The following is a 20,000-nucleotide window of genomic DNA, read 5'->3' as shown; positions in this document are numbered from 1 at the left end:
ACACACACACACATATGTTTATAATGATTTTGTTTTAAAGCTAATTCAAAACACATTCATAGCAAATATACTTTTACATTTGTTTTTGAAGCCAATTTATTTAAAGCATTTTTAGCATCCCTTTTGGTTTCATCACAAGCAGTTTTTGTAACCTGAGCCTCGACTAAACTATATATCTCAAGCATACATTAAACTTTGAAACGAGCGCTTTTTTCCTTGACTGCATTTTCAACCCGATTATTCCACCACCAATTCCATGATATCCATTGATGGCCTTTAGAGAAGCCGCATAACTCGGTGGTTGCGTTCATAAGAGGGTCTTTCGGTGCGGACCACACATCTTTCATAGCAATATATATATATATATATATATATATATATATATATATATATATATATATATATATATATATATATATATACTCGGGGTTTTTATTCAAAAGTAATGGACTAGTGAATTCAACGAGGTTGTTAGATAGTGCTCAATAAAAAGAGCTGATAATACTTGTTTATTGTTATATAAACATGTTTACATCCCGCTGCTACAAATAGCCACTTGTTTCAAACAAGTGGCTGTTTGTAGCAGCGGGATGTGAGCATGTTTATATAACAATAAACAAATATATATATATATATATATATATATATATATATATATATATATATATATATATATTAGCAGGGAGACCCGACATTGCCCAGGATTGAATAATGATCAACGAATATTTCACACTCCTATATTTTCATTGTCGTCGAAATCCGTGAAATCGCCCGGAAGGAAGCTTCACATGCCTTCATGCAGCAACTTAGTCCAAAATAGATGTTATTCTACAATTCTACATTGCATTCTAGAGAATGTACTGTTTCCTTTATAAAATTATTTTATATAAACTTTTTTTCCAGTTAACGAAAAAAAAAAAAACCATTAAGAAATTTACGTGCAGGGTTGGAACCTATAGACTACGTCATGCAAAGAAAAACAAACAAACAAACAAACAAACAAACAAACAAAAAAAACAAAAACAAAAAAACACGTTATCCACTTACCCGAAGTAGAATTTTCACGGCCCGTTTTTCTATCATTGTTGCTAATCGACGAGATGGAAAAATGGCTTTACCGATGATAGATAAATTTAAATAACGGTTTTGATTATCGATTATCCGAAACGATCAAGGGTATTCTGAGACAAAACTTAACTAAGATCACTCCCAGACTTATACCCTAAAGTTCTGTGAATTTTAAAGAAAATCTGTTCAGCCGTTTCGGAGTCTATCAGGAACGAACTCACACACACAGACAAAGTTGCATTTAGATGATTGTAGAGAAGAGATCTAGTTGTCAAGAAAGTTCTTGCGGTTATTAACTTTTAAATTCAGACGAACATATCTTGGCTCAAAAATTTATTGATTGACATAAGCATCATCAGAATCAACCCATTTTTGCCAACGCAGAACAAGTGTAATTATGCCAGTAACATAAAAAATTTTTTTATGGAGATGAAATCGCTCAAGGCGTTTTTGATATCGCTTAAGTTTTTGAAGTATTTCTCACGCAGAAAGTTGTTGAGATGCTTGAAAAAGTAGTAGTCGGTGGGTGAGAGATCTGGAGAGTATGGCGGATGAGGCAAAATTTCCTAGCTGAATTCGTTCAACTTCTTCAGGGTCGGTTTAGCAACGTGCGGTCGAGCATTGTTATGGAGGAAAATTGGCCTTTTTTTCTGTTGAGTTTACCTACATGTTACGAAAATTGAAAAATGACAAACGATATCTACTGCTTTCTGTATAAATGCAAACGCTGAATTATGTTCTCAGAAAAATTGCTACACGTGGAAATAAATATATGAAATAAGTATTCGTTAAATAACCAGGTACGGATTTTGTTAAGGTTCTTTTCCTATAGATTTGGTACTAGAGAAAAAGTAAATCAACGAATTGTGTTGTTTCCGAAAAAACTCATTTTGTCATTAAGTAATTCAATACTGTCAAAAAAAAAATGGACGATTTTGCAAACAGATTTTGGAAATGACGCTGGAGTTTGTTAACAGTACTTTTCCGCTGTAATGATTTCGCCTGCATTCAAAAAACTGTAATAAATGAGACCAGTCGCAGACCACCAAACAGTCAGCATGACCTTCTTTTGGCGCAGCTCTCGTTTCGGTAAGTGTCGTGGAGATTTGTCGGCGTCTAATCATTGAGCTGAACGTCGCCGGTTGTCGTAAAGAACCCACTTTTCAACGCAACCCACTTTTCAACGCAACTCACACCAAATTTTAATTTAACCAACTTTTTTGGATTTTACCGTTATTGGATATTTTACCTTTCACCAGACTATCCATTCACATGAAATCACCCTTTTCTTCACTATATTCCCTCTGCTTCACTATTTGTTACCAAGTAAGATCTATGACTTACTTGTAGTTTTATCAAATACTTTTGCAAGCAAAATCCGATCCCGCATTTTGCTAAATCCTACCCTCTGATGAGAAGAAAAGTATTTTTTCGAAACTCCGCGGATTAAGGACTATCCACTTATTTTGTGCTTCCTTTTTAAAATTAAATATGTTTTTTTAAACTCTTTTTCAAAGTGTTTTTAACTTCGTTTATTAACTACTTATATATATATATATATATATATATATATATATATATATATATATATATATATATATATATATATATTCCTTTCATTCCTGTGGCAATTGTTAGTTGCTCGGAGGTAAAGGTTTAGCAAACGAACTCAAACGTGGTTTTGTGGCTGGTTTCGAATCTCCCAACTGGTAGGAATTATCACCTCCTACAGTGATGCTTGCGAAAGCATGAAACACTAGTGTCTGTTGGTAAAAAAGTAATAATTATTATAGATATATTAATGGTGGCTTTATGACTGGATTCAATGAATGCGTACCAACATGGCATTTATAGGCATTTAATTTCCTTCAATTCTGGTATTATTTACAGTAGTCTCCGAGACAACAGTGTAGTAATCGTTAATGGTGGAAATTTGGTATAACTTGATTATTTAAGGGTATGGCTCAATAGGAACTTGTTTACATTGGACTTGAAGACGACCATGTTGTAGTGAACTGGAAAGTTCCCCAAGTAAGCAGTTCCGATGCCAAAAACGATTCTTTTAATTCTTTTGTTTTTATCTTTGCTTCAAATTTATTTTTTTCATTGCTCATATTAGTTATACAATAAAAAACAAAAAAGAATCAGAATCGATAATTGTATCGAAATCGGTAATTGTATTGGAATTGGCAATTTAGAACAGAATTGGTAATTGTATCGGGATCGGGAAAAATATTGCAATCGTCTTATCACTGGTATATATATATATATATATATATATATATATATATATATATATATATATATATATATAGGGTGATTCCAAAAAACGGGCCCCTACTCTAATTAGGCCCCATTTCTTAGTGTTTTGTCCGAATGAAATGAAACTTTGGTCATAACTAGTTTATTATATTCAAAACATCACATCAAAACACTACGGTCTTTGGCCTTTTTTCTCCGTTCTACAGCATATGTTCTAGATAGACTCCATTTAGATTTTGTTTTTTTGGGTCACCCTGTATTTTTTTTTTTTTTTTTTTTACAAAGGCATCACCACATTATCAAGGCCCAGAGGCCACTCAAGGATAAGGGTTAAAGAGTGTACAGTAGAAATTGTTCAATATAGTAATCATTAGTAATGAAAATTTGGTAAATTTGATAACTTATATGGAACGGCTCATCAAGAACTTATTTACTTTAGACTTGAAGACAACCATATTGTAGTCAGCCGGAAAGCAGGAAAACGGAAGACAATTCCACAGGCGTGCAGTTCTAAGAAAGAAGCTTTGTTCATGGAATCTACGTTTAGGTTTAGGCACAGATAAAGAGTGGGGGAAATTATTGATAGTGTTTACAGCTAGACGAGTGTTTCTTGTGAAAGTTTGGCGAGGGGGGACCATAGATTGAAGCTCAGTTGAACACTTTCCATGAAAATAACGATACATCAGAGACAAACTCGCAACATCTCTTCTGTGAGATAGAGGTTGCAAGGAGGAGAAAAGGACATCTCCTACGAGGCTACGAAGTCTATTTTGAACTCTATCAAGGCAGGACAAGTCCTTTCTAGCAGCTCCTGCCCAGATGTGGCAACAGTATTCCATTCTTGGACGTACCTGGCTCTTATATAGATTGTATATCAAACAAGTGTTTATTTATAAAATAAACTGAAAGCTGATATCAAAACGTGCTCAATACTAGATAAAGCTTTATGAATATTTATTATATAAACGTTTAACTCACATAAATGCAGTCTCGTTTCAGTGATCACACTTTATCGTAGATGAAAACATTTCTGGTTTGTTTTTCTTATCTACACATTTCCGATTTTTTTTTATAATCAAGTTTAACTCTGGCGAAGTGTAATCGCCGAAACGCGACTGCAGCTGCACAAACCAAATTCTCTTCTCTTCTCTTCTCTATATAAATAAAACAGTACATGTATGTGTATGTGTAAATATCTAACAGGTAAACTCTATAACTACTGGTCACATAGCACTGAAATTCTCAGGAAATAATATTCATGCACTAAGGATGGTTTATAGCGAAGAACATCTTTGTTTACATACATGAATAACGCGTACAGATATCGGCAAATTTACATGTAAAATGTTTATTCCCGTTAGGCGACATTTTCGTTTATGCGCATGCGTCAGATTCGCAGTGATTCGCTTCCTGTCAAGCATGGATCGGGATCCATCGGCAATCATCGGTTTAAGCCGAGCGTTATTCAAATATTGAGACGTTAAATCAAGTTAAATTTTTTTAAAAAAATGTACTGTGTTTATTATTTGGGTGATGCGGGGTATTTTTTTCTGCTTATTTATTTATTTAATTCAAGAACTTGGCGCTGCACAAGGTGTGTCAGAATGTTTTGGGAAATTTTGGCACCCCTAACAGAAAATTTCGAATAAAATATAAAAAAAAACTCGTTATTTCTCTTTTTAAAGTGGATTGTTTATCTTCTTTATGGAATATACTTCCAAAATAAACCATTAAAGTTGTTTAAAAAATAATAGAAGTATTATTTTTTAAAGACAGTATTTACAAAGTGCTTGCGCGCGTTCATGCAGCCATTTATTCTACGTAATGAAATCAATTGAATTTTACGAGTTAAATTTTTTTTCAATTTTTTTCACTTTAAAGAACTATCCAAATTTTTCTATTGGTTCAATTTTTACAATATTTTCAGGTTCAATGTGAAACTTTATTCTCTTTCCAATAAGCCGAATATAATATTCTAGACAAACGTTTTTTTTTAAATTTACCCCATCCATTTTGAAATGTCTATTAAAATGAAAATAATTAATCTTGTCACCTCAGATTTACATATCACAAATTGAAGATAAAAGATCGATAAATAAAATAAGCTAATTTAAAGCAACAACAACAAAAAAGAATAGTCATTTGCATATTTACCTGTAAAGTCCAAAGTTTTAAACCTTTTTTTAAACCACGTTGATTTTTTTTAATTTCTTTTAAAGTGAAACATTATAATCTTGTTATATTGTCCAGAAAATTTCGTACAATTACGACAATTTTTTCTATTTCATTCGACGTTTTTTTTTTTTTTAGATATTTAAAAAAAGTTCACTCCATAAAGAAGAAATAAAATATATTAAATCAAAAACTCATGTATTTCTTTGATAGAAGAAAAACATCGAAAATTCGTCGAGTGATTTGCGTTTAATCGGCGAAAACTGATGAGTGAAATTAGATCATTTTTTACGTACAGGAACCTATATCGAACAACTTTATTGACTTAAAATATCTAATGAATTACAAAGGGGAGATACATTAAATGTTTGTTTCTTTATATAGTTACTATCGAGATTACTTTTGAAATGTTTTTGGTCTAATGTGTTGTTTTTACGTTTTGGAAATAATTATTTATGTCCCTTTGAGGCCTCCGTATTCGACAACTTGAAAAAATCGAAGAAATACCGCTTTGGCTAATAGCGGGTAACGAGTTGCGAAAATACAGTTTTCTGGAACCCTTACTTTAAAAAATCCTTTTATTTTAAAAATACATAGAATGTAAAATATAAATATGGGCAATTCATATAAATAAAGAATGGAAGCACCTATTACTTAGTATTTTTCTTATAGGTAAGTGATTTTTTGGCATTTATATATATTTATTAGATTTGGATTAAGTTCAAATTCGTTGAATTTCATGAAATCTTTTTAAAAGAAAACGATGAAAAAAAAAATTGTATTTTTTCGATTAAACCTTTCATTATTTTAAAATTTGGTCTTTGGCCATTTTATTGAAAAAAAAAGAAAACAATTAGGGATTTAAATTACATTTTTATGTTGTTATAAGCTTCGAAACAGAGAGCCTAATTAATCAAATGTTTATTCAATAGTTTGTAATGGCGACTTCTGAAACTGCTAGCGCTGCAATCATTTGTTTTGATAACAGTTTTTTCTTACAATATGAGATTGTTTGCCCCGATGTTTTTATTTTTTTCTAAAATGCATAAATTCATTCCCATGCCTGACATTATTGGCAAGACTGAAGTTTAGGTGGCAAAATAATCTTGAACCCTCTAAACATTGATATCGGTATTTCAGAAGTTAGTTTTAAATAAGCATAACTTCTTTTTCTAAAATAGATAATATGAAAACAATTAAAAAACGAAAAAACACTTTTTTTTATTTCATTTTAGACAATATATACATAACTTTAAAAAAAATAAAACTATTTTTTAAAGAATAAACACTTTTTATTTATCTTAAACAGAATTTTTAAAAGCTTTCAGTAATATAACTATATTTTAAACAATATAAACAGAACTTTCTGGATTTTTGATTTTTATTTTAAACAATGTAAATAAAAGTTTGGCGTTTATGTATTTTTTGTACCGCGCTATTTTACAATAATGTTTTTTCAGATTAAATTCAAGTTTCACGATATCTTTTCTTTATTATTAAATTTTAAAGTAGAAGCACAGAATAGTTACAAAACACCTTCCCCATGTTAAGAATAGCTTTCGAAACAATAACGTTATTATTTCAGCACGGTACATAAAATAAATAACTACTGAACATTTTATAATTTTACGCGGTAAATTTTTACTTGGTTTCCATCTTAACATTTTCTTTTAAAATGACTACTTTTAAAATGTTTCTGGTATGCTGAAAACGAATATTGCATTTAAATTTTCCGCAAATAAGTAGATTATTAAACGATATATTTTTATATTAAAAGTGGTTGCCCTAGTTGTGAAAGAGAATACACGTGAAAATTAATAAATCGCAATAGAATACGCGTGTTTAATATTAATTTGTATCGTTTATATTTACTCAAGTGATTTAATAATAATCACATGATTCAATTTTGAATTAAAAATAAGAATGCTCTTACATTGCTTAACATTATAAAGTTCTATTTATATTGTTTAAACTTAAATTTTTCATATGTTCTGATAATTTAATATTTCTATTAATATTGTTTAAAATTAAAAATGGTATTCATTGTTTAAAATTATTTTTAAAAATTGTTTACATTGTTTTCATGTTAACGTAACGGTCACTACAGGAATTTAGTTCCTTTTAGGTGATAGAGGGTTCGAGATTATTTTGCCACCTAAACTTTAGTCTTGCCACATTGACACAGGCGAGTTTGAAACTAATTTTTTTTTCATTCAACCGGTTGGAGACCTCCATTCCATTTCCTCTACCCCATCCCCCCCCTCTTTGCAGTCGAGCGAAGTAAAGATTTCTAAGGAAATATTCTCATCTCTCGAAAGTTCTTCCACCGGCAAAGAACAGCCGTAAAAAAAAAAATGATTAAATTTTCTTGAAAATTTTCTTTTTCCTATACTTTTCATTTCAGAAATTACGATTTTTTTCATAAACAAATTTTACATATTTTCTAACAATAATAACTTTTAAAAAATTCTGTTGACCCCAGAAAAAAATTTACTGTAAAAAGTTTTGAAACAAAAATTTGTATTACACCTAGCAATTTATAAAAACATCCTCTTTCGCTTGAAAACCCCCGTCTCGCTTGGAAATTATATTATCAAAGGAAATTACCAAAAAAAAAAAAAAAAAAAAAAGAAAGAAATATTTGAAATTGCCATTACTCCAAAAATGAAACAACTAACTTCCGGTTACATAAGAAAGTTTTGATTTGCTTTTTCATCGTGGCCACAAATTTGGTGTTTAATTTAGTACAGCGTTGTAATTGAAAACTGAACCCCCATTTTTTTTAATAATCTGAAACCTAAATCTGTAATCGATGATAATAACAGGAAGAAAGTTAAAAAAGGTGAAAATTGTGGAATTTAGACGGGGGGGGGGAGACAATCTCGCCAACGTCCGCGGAAATAAGAAAACACTTTCTAAATAATGTGATTATTTCAGCATTGTTCGTACACTGCACAAGTACCAAAAGTTCTTAAATTTTTGAATGTATGCGTTTTCTTTTATTTTAAAAGTACTAAGAATTTCAGACGTTGTTTTTCCTTTATTTACAAAGACATAAGAATTTCCGACGTTAACTCTAATATACGAATACATATCTATATATTTTATTTATTCTTTAACCGATTAGATAAACAAATATTAATTTCATACAAAAGTTCTAACGTTTCCGAATGCTTGCATTTTATTTATTTATTTTATAAGAATTTCGGACGTTACATTACATATACGAAAATATGCACACACACACAAACACATACACACACAAATATATATATATATGTATGTGTTTGTGTGTGTGTGTGTGTGTGTGTGTGTGTAAGGAAATTAAAGTCACCACCAATAAAATATATACAAACATAAAACAACCTAAGGATATGGGAACTTTTAAATCAAGGGTAATAAATAACCGCCAAGCTAAAAGAAACACCTAACACCTCCATATTGATGACGTCTTAAACACAGGAAACAGCATCCCTCCTTCCCCCCACCACGACTCCGAAAAAAACCTACTTCTCATATTCACAAAGCATACACCCCATTTTCCCCGGATGAAGATCGCACCCAAATATCTTATAAAAACCGATGGGATTTTGACACCCGTTTCAATATCAATTTTTTTGGCTGATAGAATTGCCCCTGAATTGGGACTCCACTGAAACATATATGCACATATGTAACCAATAATGTTTGTATAATAAACAGAATATATATATATATATATATATATATATATATATATATATATATATATATATATATATATATATGTGTGTGTGTGTGTGTGTGTGTGTGTGTGTCTGTGCGTATATATATATATATATATATATATATATATATATATATATATATATGAGTAGAGAGGGCTCCCGTAAGCCGTGGTGAAGGCAACTTTTCTAGGAGAAGCAAATCTCTGATTTAAAAAACCCTAAAGCGGGAGACCAGTACCCGCATTAAGCTGGTCTGCAATTTAATTTGTTGCTGGCTATCTTGCTCTTGCTTGTTTCTGGATCTCAACGTTTTGAACCGAGAGAGAGACTTAGCTGTCGTACAAAGCTAAGACTCTGTAACATCATATTTGTATAGATACTCCCTCAGACATTTGGGCTCATGAATTTTAAATGTCTGAGGGAGTGGCACTCGTCGGACAAGACGTTGCAATCATCATCATCATCATCATATATATATAATTTAAATTCTTTTTTCATTTTTTTCTTCATCACATTAAATGACTGCATTTTCCCCTTCAACCTTGTAATGATCATTTTCCACATCAACTTTCACCGAATTTTTGGGGTTGCTCTTGATGTTGAGAGAATAATATGTTTCCTAAATATTCATTTTTCATTTAAATTTCGTTTCATTTTGAATGTAACAGAATCTCCTGATGATACCAATCGAACATATTATTTTTGTAAATATGTATAAGATGTATGATTTAATACGATCATAACAATTGTTCGGGAGAAATAATATGTTTTAATAAAAATAGCCCGGATTCTATCTGAAAATAAACGAAAGTATACACTAGAAAGTATTAATAATACTGATAATATGATTAAGAAATTAAAACGGTTAAACTCAGACTCACTTGCAATAGAATTGAAGAAAATCTTGCATCCGTCGTCCGGTGAGGTGCCTCTCCTTCCAGGAGGAAATGTCTCCCTTCACAGTGCCGGAATGGGAACATGTCAGGTAACGGCTTTCACAACTTTTCTGGCCCCAGCTTATCGGAATTGATAACCCTGAAGAAATAATAATAATAATAATAATAATAATAATAATAATAATAATAATAATAATAATAATAATAACAACAATGATAATAACAATAATAATAATAATAACAACAATAATAACAGCAACAATAATAATAATAACAATAATAACAATAATAATAATAACAATAATAACCATAATAACAACAACAACAATAAAATAATGATAATAATAATAATAATAAAAATAATAACAACAGTTATAACAATAATAATAATAATAATAATAATAATAATAACAACAATAATAACAATATTAACAATAATAATAATAATTATTATTATTATTAATATAATAATAATAATAATAATAATAATAATAATAATAATAATATATAAGCAATTCAAAATCAATCACTAACTAAAACAAAATTTAACGTAAAAGATAACCAAATATCAAGAAATTAAACGGCATTTTAAGTAGGTTTAATGACTATATATATATATATATATAATTTTTTTATATAGACAAATATTACAGACACTACGCTGTACATGCTAATATTTCGGGCAATTGATTGGCAAGGATCAAAAGCGTAATAAAACTTATATGCCACTGAAGGCATCTGGTTCTCAAATGGAAGAAATAAAATGTTAAAACACTATATTTAAAGAGAAAGGGTGGTAAATTAAGTGACATTGTAGACTAATATATATATATATATATATATATATATATATATATATATATATATATATATATATATATATATATATATATATATATATATAAATCGTTTTGTCAGCCTTTAGCCACTGTCACCAACTAAATGAAATAATACTTATATATTCACATTATCAGTCACCTAGAGTGATCTATTCTTTTACAAACAGCAATGGACTTACGATATGTGAAACCCAATGATCTCCTTTTTACGTTAGTTAGTTACAGTATTAGGAAAGTCTCTATTTTATAAAGATAATTATGCATGTCGAATTCTAAATATATTAAGCTATTTTAATCTCTTTACGTAGATGAAGGTTTCACTTGCCAATGCATGTCATATTCAATAGTAAAAAAAGAAATGCAAACAAAATAGAGGCAAGCGGCTTGATGCTTTTCTTTCTCTATCGATTTACGTGGGAAAAGTATTTAATAAGGCTTTTCCTTTATGCCAATAAGTTTGTGACGCCAGAATCACGATAAACGCCGCATAATTACTGTCCAGCAAACGTCGTGGCATCACGACACTTCTTGCAAGTCGAAAACAGTGTGCGCAAGTAAGACCACGTGTGCTTTCCCCGCTCAACAACAAACGCCGACACCAACGTTGCTTCCGTGGTTTCCTTTTCCTTCGTCCTCTCGTCTGGCCTTGTCGTTGTCTCTCACATTAGTGGCTGCCGAGAGGGGAGCGCATGGGTTCACAAGTATAAAATAAAATAAAATAAAACAAAACACAAACTCCGACACATTCTGCAAATATCAATTGCAATTCGGGTGTGAGCGTGTGTGACACCATTGACTCTTTGAATGCTAACGTCCCCATCTTTGCTGTCTGTCAAAGCCTGTCAGTTGCTGCCAGTTGATTTCGATCTCTTCCGAGCCACAACTTGCGTTCAGCTGTGTCCAATTAGCAGCTCCCTCAAATGACTCAAAATTGTCTTCAACTGTCGGAAACCCAAGACCGTTCATAAATAGCTCCCAACTGTCATAAACTGCCCCCAAACACATCGCCAATCCTAAAACTAACTCTAAAATGTATTGACTGATCTCTTGTGTCGATTACCGCCACAACCTGATCAACAATCCCATTTTTTGCTTTCTTTTGTGCTCCTTTGTGAACTATTTCTTATTCATTGTTCTGCTGATAAATCTATTTCTTTCTCCTCACTACCTAAAACTTATGCGTTATGTGAGTATGTGTAACTTTTATTTAATCTTCAAAGTAATCTCCATCAGCACCCAGCACTTTTGTCAACGTGTCTCCAGCTGTTCAATCCTCTTGCGGGGGGGGGGTTGGACGTAAAGAATTCGTGAAGACTAGACGCAAACATGCTTCATTGGTGAAAGATTTCCGACGAAGGAGTTGAAGAGATGGTAATCGGATGGCACTAGGTTAGATGAATAAGGTGGATGGCACACCACTCGCGCAATATGCGGCCTATTAATATTAGTTATTACGGCGATAGGTAAACGGATTATAAACATGGGTTGATAAAGTATAAGATTTTGATTTTAAATACAATTTTGAACTTCAAAGCTGAATTTGTCTTGACAAATTTTGAACTATAAATCCATTTGAAAAATAATCATTAGTTATTTCTTCCTATTATTTGGATTGTTCGGGCTACTGTTCTCGTCTTGTGTGTTATTCTCACGGCGTTTCAGTCGATGTAACCCCCGATCTTCGTCAGGTGTGTTTTGTTGAAGTCAGGAATCTTTCTATCAAACTCGTGAATCTTTTTGTCGAAATCGGGAATCTGCACCGAATTTCGAACGGGGTTCTTTATTTAATCCAGGATGGTAGTGTGCTCTCTTTCCGTCATCCATGACCGAGTAGAAGTCTAAATTAATTCGTTGATTAAGTTCTTAGTATCGTCCGCAGTGAGGATTGAACCTTCAACCACTAAAAGAGTATAACCTACAAATGAATTTCACCAAATACTTTTGCTCACTACCACACGAGTCTGCAAGCAATTATGTGTTTGTATCTTTATTTTTACTAGCATGTTTAATTGCTTATCCACATTTCCATAAGCCAAATTTAAACAGTGTATCTAATTAAGTTCAGATTTTCACTTGAAAAGTTCTGTTGAGGTTTCAGAACAATTATGTTTTGAACTTAAGTTCATTTCTTTTGAAAGGCAGGTGGCTCGTGAGTACCTGTGTGTATTCGCTCGCAAAAAAAAAAAAAAAAAAAAAAAAAAATAGTGTTACCTTGTGCATAACTCGTGAAGCGCTATTGATAACATCTTTTTATTTTTACCACTTTATTGCTTCATCCATGCAAGTAACTAATTATTGTCACTACAAACGGTCTACCTATCCTTGTGCCCCCCGACTCTCCCTTTTATAAGAACCTGCTCCGTCCCCACCGTACTGTCAACCATAGTTTTCACTTCATTTCTAATGCTATCAAAGTTTTTTCCTGGATTTACACAACTACTTAGTGAGTAACACTCTTCCGGACGGACGGAAAATATCATATCACGAAAAACATATCTTTTACAAAAGTTTTTTTTTTTTTTTTAAATGCTACGTCACGAGTGTTCCTTTATTTATTGGATGCGGCAAATGACTAAGTGACTTGAAAACATTTTATTGGCTTTTCTTCTCTTTTATTTGTGACACGACAGCAGAGTCGCTTGGATAGACAACGAAACACACGCTATAATACAAACGTGGGTTATATATACCAGATAAATTAAACATATGATATTGCTTGTCAGATGAGTGAAATCAGTCATTGACCAAAACAATTGCAATTAAGCATGCTAAATCGTCATTAGTAATATACGAGAGTCGTTCCAAAAGTTGAAGAGCTCGATGCACTTGTGCCAACGATGGACAAGGCCTTTGCGAGTGTCCGAACTTTGTCATACGAGGGTCGTCCTTAAAGTAAAATCAGCTATTTTTTAAATAAAAAAGTTGGAGAACTACGACGACGGGAGTGGTACCATTAAAACACGCAACCTTTTGTGCACCAGAATTTATTTTTCTACATAGTTACCACCATTCTCTATGTAGATTTGCCAGCGATGAACGATGACTATGTATTGGTTTCGAAGCGCGCTTTGTTATATAAGGGTCGTCGCTAAAATGAAGCCGGCTATTATTTTTAACTCTAAAAGTTAGAGAACTACGAAGACAAAAGTAGTACCATTAAAACGAGCAACTTTTTGTGGTTCAGAATTCATTTTTGTACATAGTAATTACGATTCTGAATGCACTTTTGCCAGGAAGTTAATGACGCATCTATGCTTCTGACACACGTCCATGACAAGAGTTGCTTTCTTAGAGTCTCGGACCACTAATATCTACAACAGAGTGATGAAGCTTTCAGACCACGAATACATAAGCTCATCCATTATAACAATCCATTTGCACCCCCCCGATCTATTCGAGTGGAATAATAATAGAATGATTACTTTTGGAACGCTCTCCGTAAATTACTTTTTATTTATCCCAAAGCATATATATTTCGTCGGTATTTGTGGATTTCAAGGGGAGACAATTCAAAATGTTTTTAGTTTATAATTTGTAACGGTTATTTTAATATTTCGTTGTTTTAAGTCATGCGTTTTCATATAATGATCTTTTTCATTAATTTCATATTTTTTTTATTTGGGCGTCACCACTTATCAAAGCCCGAAGGCCATTCGAGGATACGGGTTAACGAATGTAAGGTGATGGTGTAGTTATCACTTATGGTGTAAATTGGGTGGAAGTTGATTATTTATGAGGACGGCTCAACTGAATTTTCATCATGGCTACCCTAAGCTTTAATTCGATTCTTCCTTATTTACACCAACTCATCTTTCTTGAACTTACGCAACTTATCAGAGGATGGGCTTTCGAAAAACTTTCTGTCATTTTGCTCTACTCGTTAATGCGAATCACCTGGGTATTTCAATAAGGATTGTTATCCAAACAGAGAGCCCTCGCTTACGTTGTGGGCGACTGAGAACGTTGCGAGCCCTCATTTATAATTTCTCCGGACAAGCCGTCATATATGTTATAAGCCGAGAGAAACTAGTGTTCGGGTAAAGTTCCCTGTGCAGTATTTATTACTCTACGAAATAGCAGTCTCTCCTACATTGCTTGCAGCAGCAGCAGCAGCAGCAGCAGCAGCAGCAGCGGCGGCGGCGACGACGACGACGACGACGACAACAACAACAACAACAACATAATAATAATAATAATAATAATAATAATAATAAAAAAAAAAAAAAAAAAAAACAGATATAAAGCGCGGTGTCGCCTGTGAGTGTTACAGCTCTTTAGTGACACGTTGTTTGGTTCTTATCAGTCGTTCTTATGAAATAAGCAAGTGATGCAATGCATACGGATGTCAAAAATGACAAAACGCATTAACAATCATGGATTTATAGATAAGAATATTTTTATTGCAGTATAAGGTTCAAACTCCCAAATATATTCATACAATAGACAATAATAATAATAATAATAATAATAATAATAATAATAATAATAATAATAATAATAATAATAATAATAATAATAATAATAATTATTTTCAGTAGTAGTATTAGTTCTCACACAGGTTATCATAAGAGATTGCTCACTAACAACAACCGGTGGTATTTCCGTGGAGTATCGATGACAAGTCTTCCCAGATTATCAGTACTCTTCTCCTTTTTCGGTAACCTTTGCAAATGAATTTGCATTATCGCAACAGTCGTTTGCCATTAACTTCTTGCTGTCAACGACTATTGGTATTCATTGGAATTTGGGTGGCGATAAGCCTCTTCAAGACCCCAGACTACTACTTCGCATCCATCCAGTGGAGGTCTGGTTAGTGCTTTATCTCCTAGGGGTTTCCATCCTCCTTGGCCCTCTTCGGCTATTTAGTGTGGTGCCAATCGATGTTTACACTACAATATCTTCTTCTTCTTCTATTATTATTATTATTATTATTATTATTATTATTATTATTATTATTATTATTATTATTATTATGTATCCAATAGGAGTTCTCATACAGGTTATCATCAGAGATTACTCATTAATAGTAACGGATGGTGTTCCTTGGAGTTTAGATGACAATGTCTCCTCAGATTTGTAGCACGTTCCATCTCTTCTGATATACTTTGCAATGACTTTGCATTATCGCAACAGTCGTTTGCCAGTGACTTCTTGCTAGCAATAATCATGTGGCTTCATTTGGATTTTGGTGGCAATAAGCCTCCTCAAGGTCCAAGTCCTCTTTGTACTCTTTCAGTTGAGGTCTAATGTGCTCTCTCTCTTCTTGGTCTTTTCATCCTCTTTGACCTTCACGGATATTTTGTGTGGTGTCAGCCGAGACGGATGCCTTTTTTTTTTTAATAATTTATTCATTTTTTATTTTTCATTTATTTATTGAGTTATTATTTATTTTATTATCTATTTATTATAAAATATATATATTTATGAGACGAGATGTCTTCCATTTTCCGTCCCTTGCTTTGTTTTATTTCTGTTGCAGTTTTCTCATGACTAAGTGTTCATATTTCATGTGGGCTGGTTGCCGTGTTCGAGGATTTTTTTGGAAAGATTTCGGCTGTTTTTATTATTGTCGTTCGCTGTAGACGCCCAGTATTTTGTTTTGTTTAAAATTTCTCTTAGTTTTTTTTTCCAGCTATTATGACTTCTGTCCCAGCCATCAAGTCAATCATTTTCCTTGTTTATTGTCTCTGATAGATCTCTACTGAACTGGCCATGAATGTTTTCCCCCAATCTATTTGTCTTTCGTTTTTTGTACATTTATTTCCTTACATTCTATGCTCCTTACTAATTCATTTTTTTGCAATTTTAAAATTTTTTGCCATATACTTTATAAGCTTTTCCTTACAGTTGGAGAAGTAAATTTTCAGACTATTTTCTTCTTTTACGCATCGTTCTACACGTATTAGTTCTCGTCCTACCTCTTTTCTTTTAACATATAACCGACAACATCTAAGAAAGATGAGGATAATAGTCCGCAATAAATAAATTAATAAATAATACTCATCTCAATAATGAATTCCAATTAAATAATAGATGTACCATTCGGTACGGACCCGACTATGGAAGATCAAATAATAAAATAAACGTGGATTTATAAGATAAATGGCGCAGTGGATAGAGACGTTGAATCTTTACAGTTCCAGTAGAGAATTGTCTGAAGATAGCGGTTTCAATCCTACCCAACTGACCATGAATTTTCTACCCATTCTACTTGTCTTTCGTTTATTTTTGTACATTTAATGCCTTAAATTCTATGCCCCCTTCTAGTTAATTTTTTTGTAATTTTTCAAATTTTGATACGCTCTTTATAAGCTTTTCCTTACAGTTTGAGAAGTAAATTTTCAGACTATTTTCTTCTTTTTTTTTACGCATGGTACTACACGTATTAGTCCTTGTTCTGCCTCTTTTCTTTTAACATATAACCTACTAAAATCACTCTTTGGATGAAGAGATTCATTTATTGTTATCGTTTTTCCTGTTTCCTGTCCATGTCTTTCAGCTCATTTTCTTTCCATCGAATAATACTCGTCCCATATCGAAATATAGCCACTGCCTATTGCTATATTTTTTGCAGATATTTTGTTTTTCTCATTCCACCCTGACATAAGAACTTCTTTTCTTATTAGTTTTTACATTTGAGCTTCTTTTAATTTATCAAATTCCGCGATTTCTAAGTAGGCGTATCCTTCTCTGACCTCTTTTATCATTTCCCTATCTAGAAGCTTTATTACTTCATTTTCAACTATTTCCTCCTTTTCAATTTTAGGACACCACGATATAAACTTCCCAAAGATATTCTCCGTGTATGTCAATGACCTTTTCCATTGCTTCAAATTTCTTTATGAGAAATTTCGCACTATTCCAAATATTTCCATACGTTCCTTAGTCCAGCTATGTGGAACCAGATTATATGCTTTACGGCAATTTATTCACGACGCGAATAGGTCGATAGATCTCTTACAATCCCTATTATTATGTATTCACTAGGAGTAGTAAACAAGCCGTCATCTTTGAGGACAACGTGGTGTTTCCTGGAGTCTGGGTGACAACAAGTCTCCCTTGACTTCCAGTACTCTTCGCCTCTTTCGATAATTTTTGAAAAAGGATTTGCGTTGTCAGCCGCTTACAATTGATTTATCGCTGGCGGCGACCATCGGTCTTCAATTGGATTTGGGTGGCAATAAGCCTCCCCAAGGCCCCAGTCCCCTTTGCACTCATCAAGCGGAGGTTTGACTAGTGTTTTTTCTTTTCAGTCTTTCCATCCTTCTTGACCCTCATTATTTAGTGTGGTGCCCGTTAATGGTGACACTAAAACAGCGAGAGGGGGCGGTATCTTCCAATTATACAGTTTCAGTTTTCATGATTCCATGAGATGGTTCTTTATATTTCATACCTGTAGCCGTTTCTGTGTCCAGTTTGTGTGTAGCTTATATATGGTACTAGTTTCAACATTTAAGGGTTTCCCTAACATTTCTGCAGTTTTCATTGGTGAAATTCGTTGTATCTGTTCGGCCATCCTTCTGATTCCAATTTCTCCCATTCTTTTTTCAAAGTTTTTTATGTATCGTTCCTAGCGTTCCTACTATTAGTGGTGTTTTTTAAACTTTCTTTCTTTCTTTCTTTACTACTACTACTACTACTACTACTACTACTACTACTACTACTACTACTACTTTCGTTAACTTCAGAGTATTGTCATGCTTTACACCGGTTAATTTTTCACTCGGGTTTTACACTAAAACTAGTGAACTTATTCAACAGGTCAATTAGAAAGAAAATACCTGGCGTAGGATGTTTGCAGTGCTAAGCAGAATCGACTTCTGGAGTACGGTGATGCATAAAGCAAGGGTATAGCCTTGCTTCGTGGGTAGAAAGAGTCTTGACCGACAGTCTTTCTAGAGCTGGTGTTTCTATAAAGATACTGGTTGGCAGAAACCATCAAACACAGCACCCGTGGTGAGAGAATATCGGTTTGAAGTCCGGTGAGGTTGACAGTCACCTAAAAATGATGTCTCGATAAGAAAACGGGGAAAGAACCTCTACGGACACAATTCATTCTTATGATGAAGGCAAATAAATGAATTGAATTTGTTTAGTGAAGAACACTAAGCCCTCCGGGCCAGAAGTTCAACCGGGCAGCACTTATGACTTTAGGGTATCAGGTTTGCCCAAATTAAAGAACATAATAATAATAATAATAATAATAATAATAATAATAATAATAATAATAATAAGGATCAAGGGGGATGGAAAGACCGAGGAGAGAGTGCTGACCAGACCTCTGCTGGACAAGCGCGAAGAGAACTGGGATTTTGGGGAGGCTTACTGCCACTCAAATTCAAGTATAGACCAATGCCCACTGCCAGCGAGAAATCAATAGTAAGAGGCTGTTGCGATGACGCAAATTTATTTGCAAATGCTATCGAAGGAAGTGGAGAGAGCTGGACGTCTGGGGAGACTTGTTGTCATTCAGCTTCCAGAGAACACCACAGGTTTCCAATCAGATCGTTTGTTGACTTATATGAACGATCCATGTGAGGCAATAATAATAATAATAATAATAATAATAATAATAATAATAATAATAATAATAATAAACGGAAGAAACAAACAAACAGAAAAAGAGACTAATAATAAGACAAGGAAATAAAAATGGGAAGATAAACAGCTATATTGACGATTCATAAAGATTACAAAAAAGAGACTAATGAAAACACTTTGAAATGGATACAAAAAGGAAACCTAAACAGCGAAAATGAATCAATAATAATGGCTGCACAAGACAATGCGATTATAGCCAACCACATCTAGCAAGAATAACAAGACACAAGAAAACAGCAAATGCAAACTCTGCGGACAAAGAGACAAAACAATAAATCACATGATAAGTGAATGCGGCAAACTAGTCCCAAAAGAATAAAAATGAAAGACACAATCATGTGGGGAAGGCAGCACATTGGCAATTATGCAAACAACTGACAAATGGTACAAATAGATTGAAGAATAACGAGATTGAGAAGCGGAGCAAATACGCGGAACTGGCCAGAGAGCTCAAA

The 20,000-nt window shown here is 33.0% G+C and overlaps 1 protein-coding gene across 1 annotated transcript in view; it reads right to left on the bottom strand.

Annotated features, from left to right (window-relative positions):
* Positions 1 to 20,000, bottom strand: part of LOC145278038 (uncharacterized) — a 152,934-nt gene that overhangs the window by 43,104 nt on the left and 89,830 nt on the right. The window contains exon 2 of the mRNA XM_080130258.1: positions 10,091 to 10,244. Within this exon, the coding sequence (XP_079986384.1) occupies positions 10,091 to 10,244 (154 nt within the window). The remainder of the gene's footprint in view (positions 1 to 10,090; positions 10,245 to 20,000) is intronic.

The sequence above is a fragment of the Euprymna scolopes genome, chromosome 6 (genome assembly GCF_053919585.1).
Source record: "Euprymna scolopes isolate OS-2025 chromosome 6, ASM5391958v1, whole genome shotgun sequence".
NCBI lineage: Eukaryota > Metazoa > Mollusca > Cephalopoda > Sepiida > Sepiolidae > Euprymna > Euprymna scolopes.
This window is presented reverse-complemented; position numbering and strand designations above follow the sequence as displayed.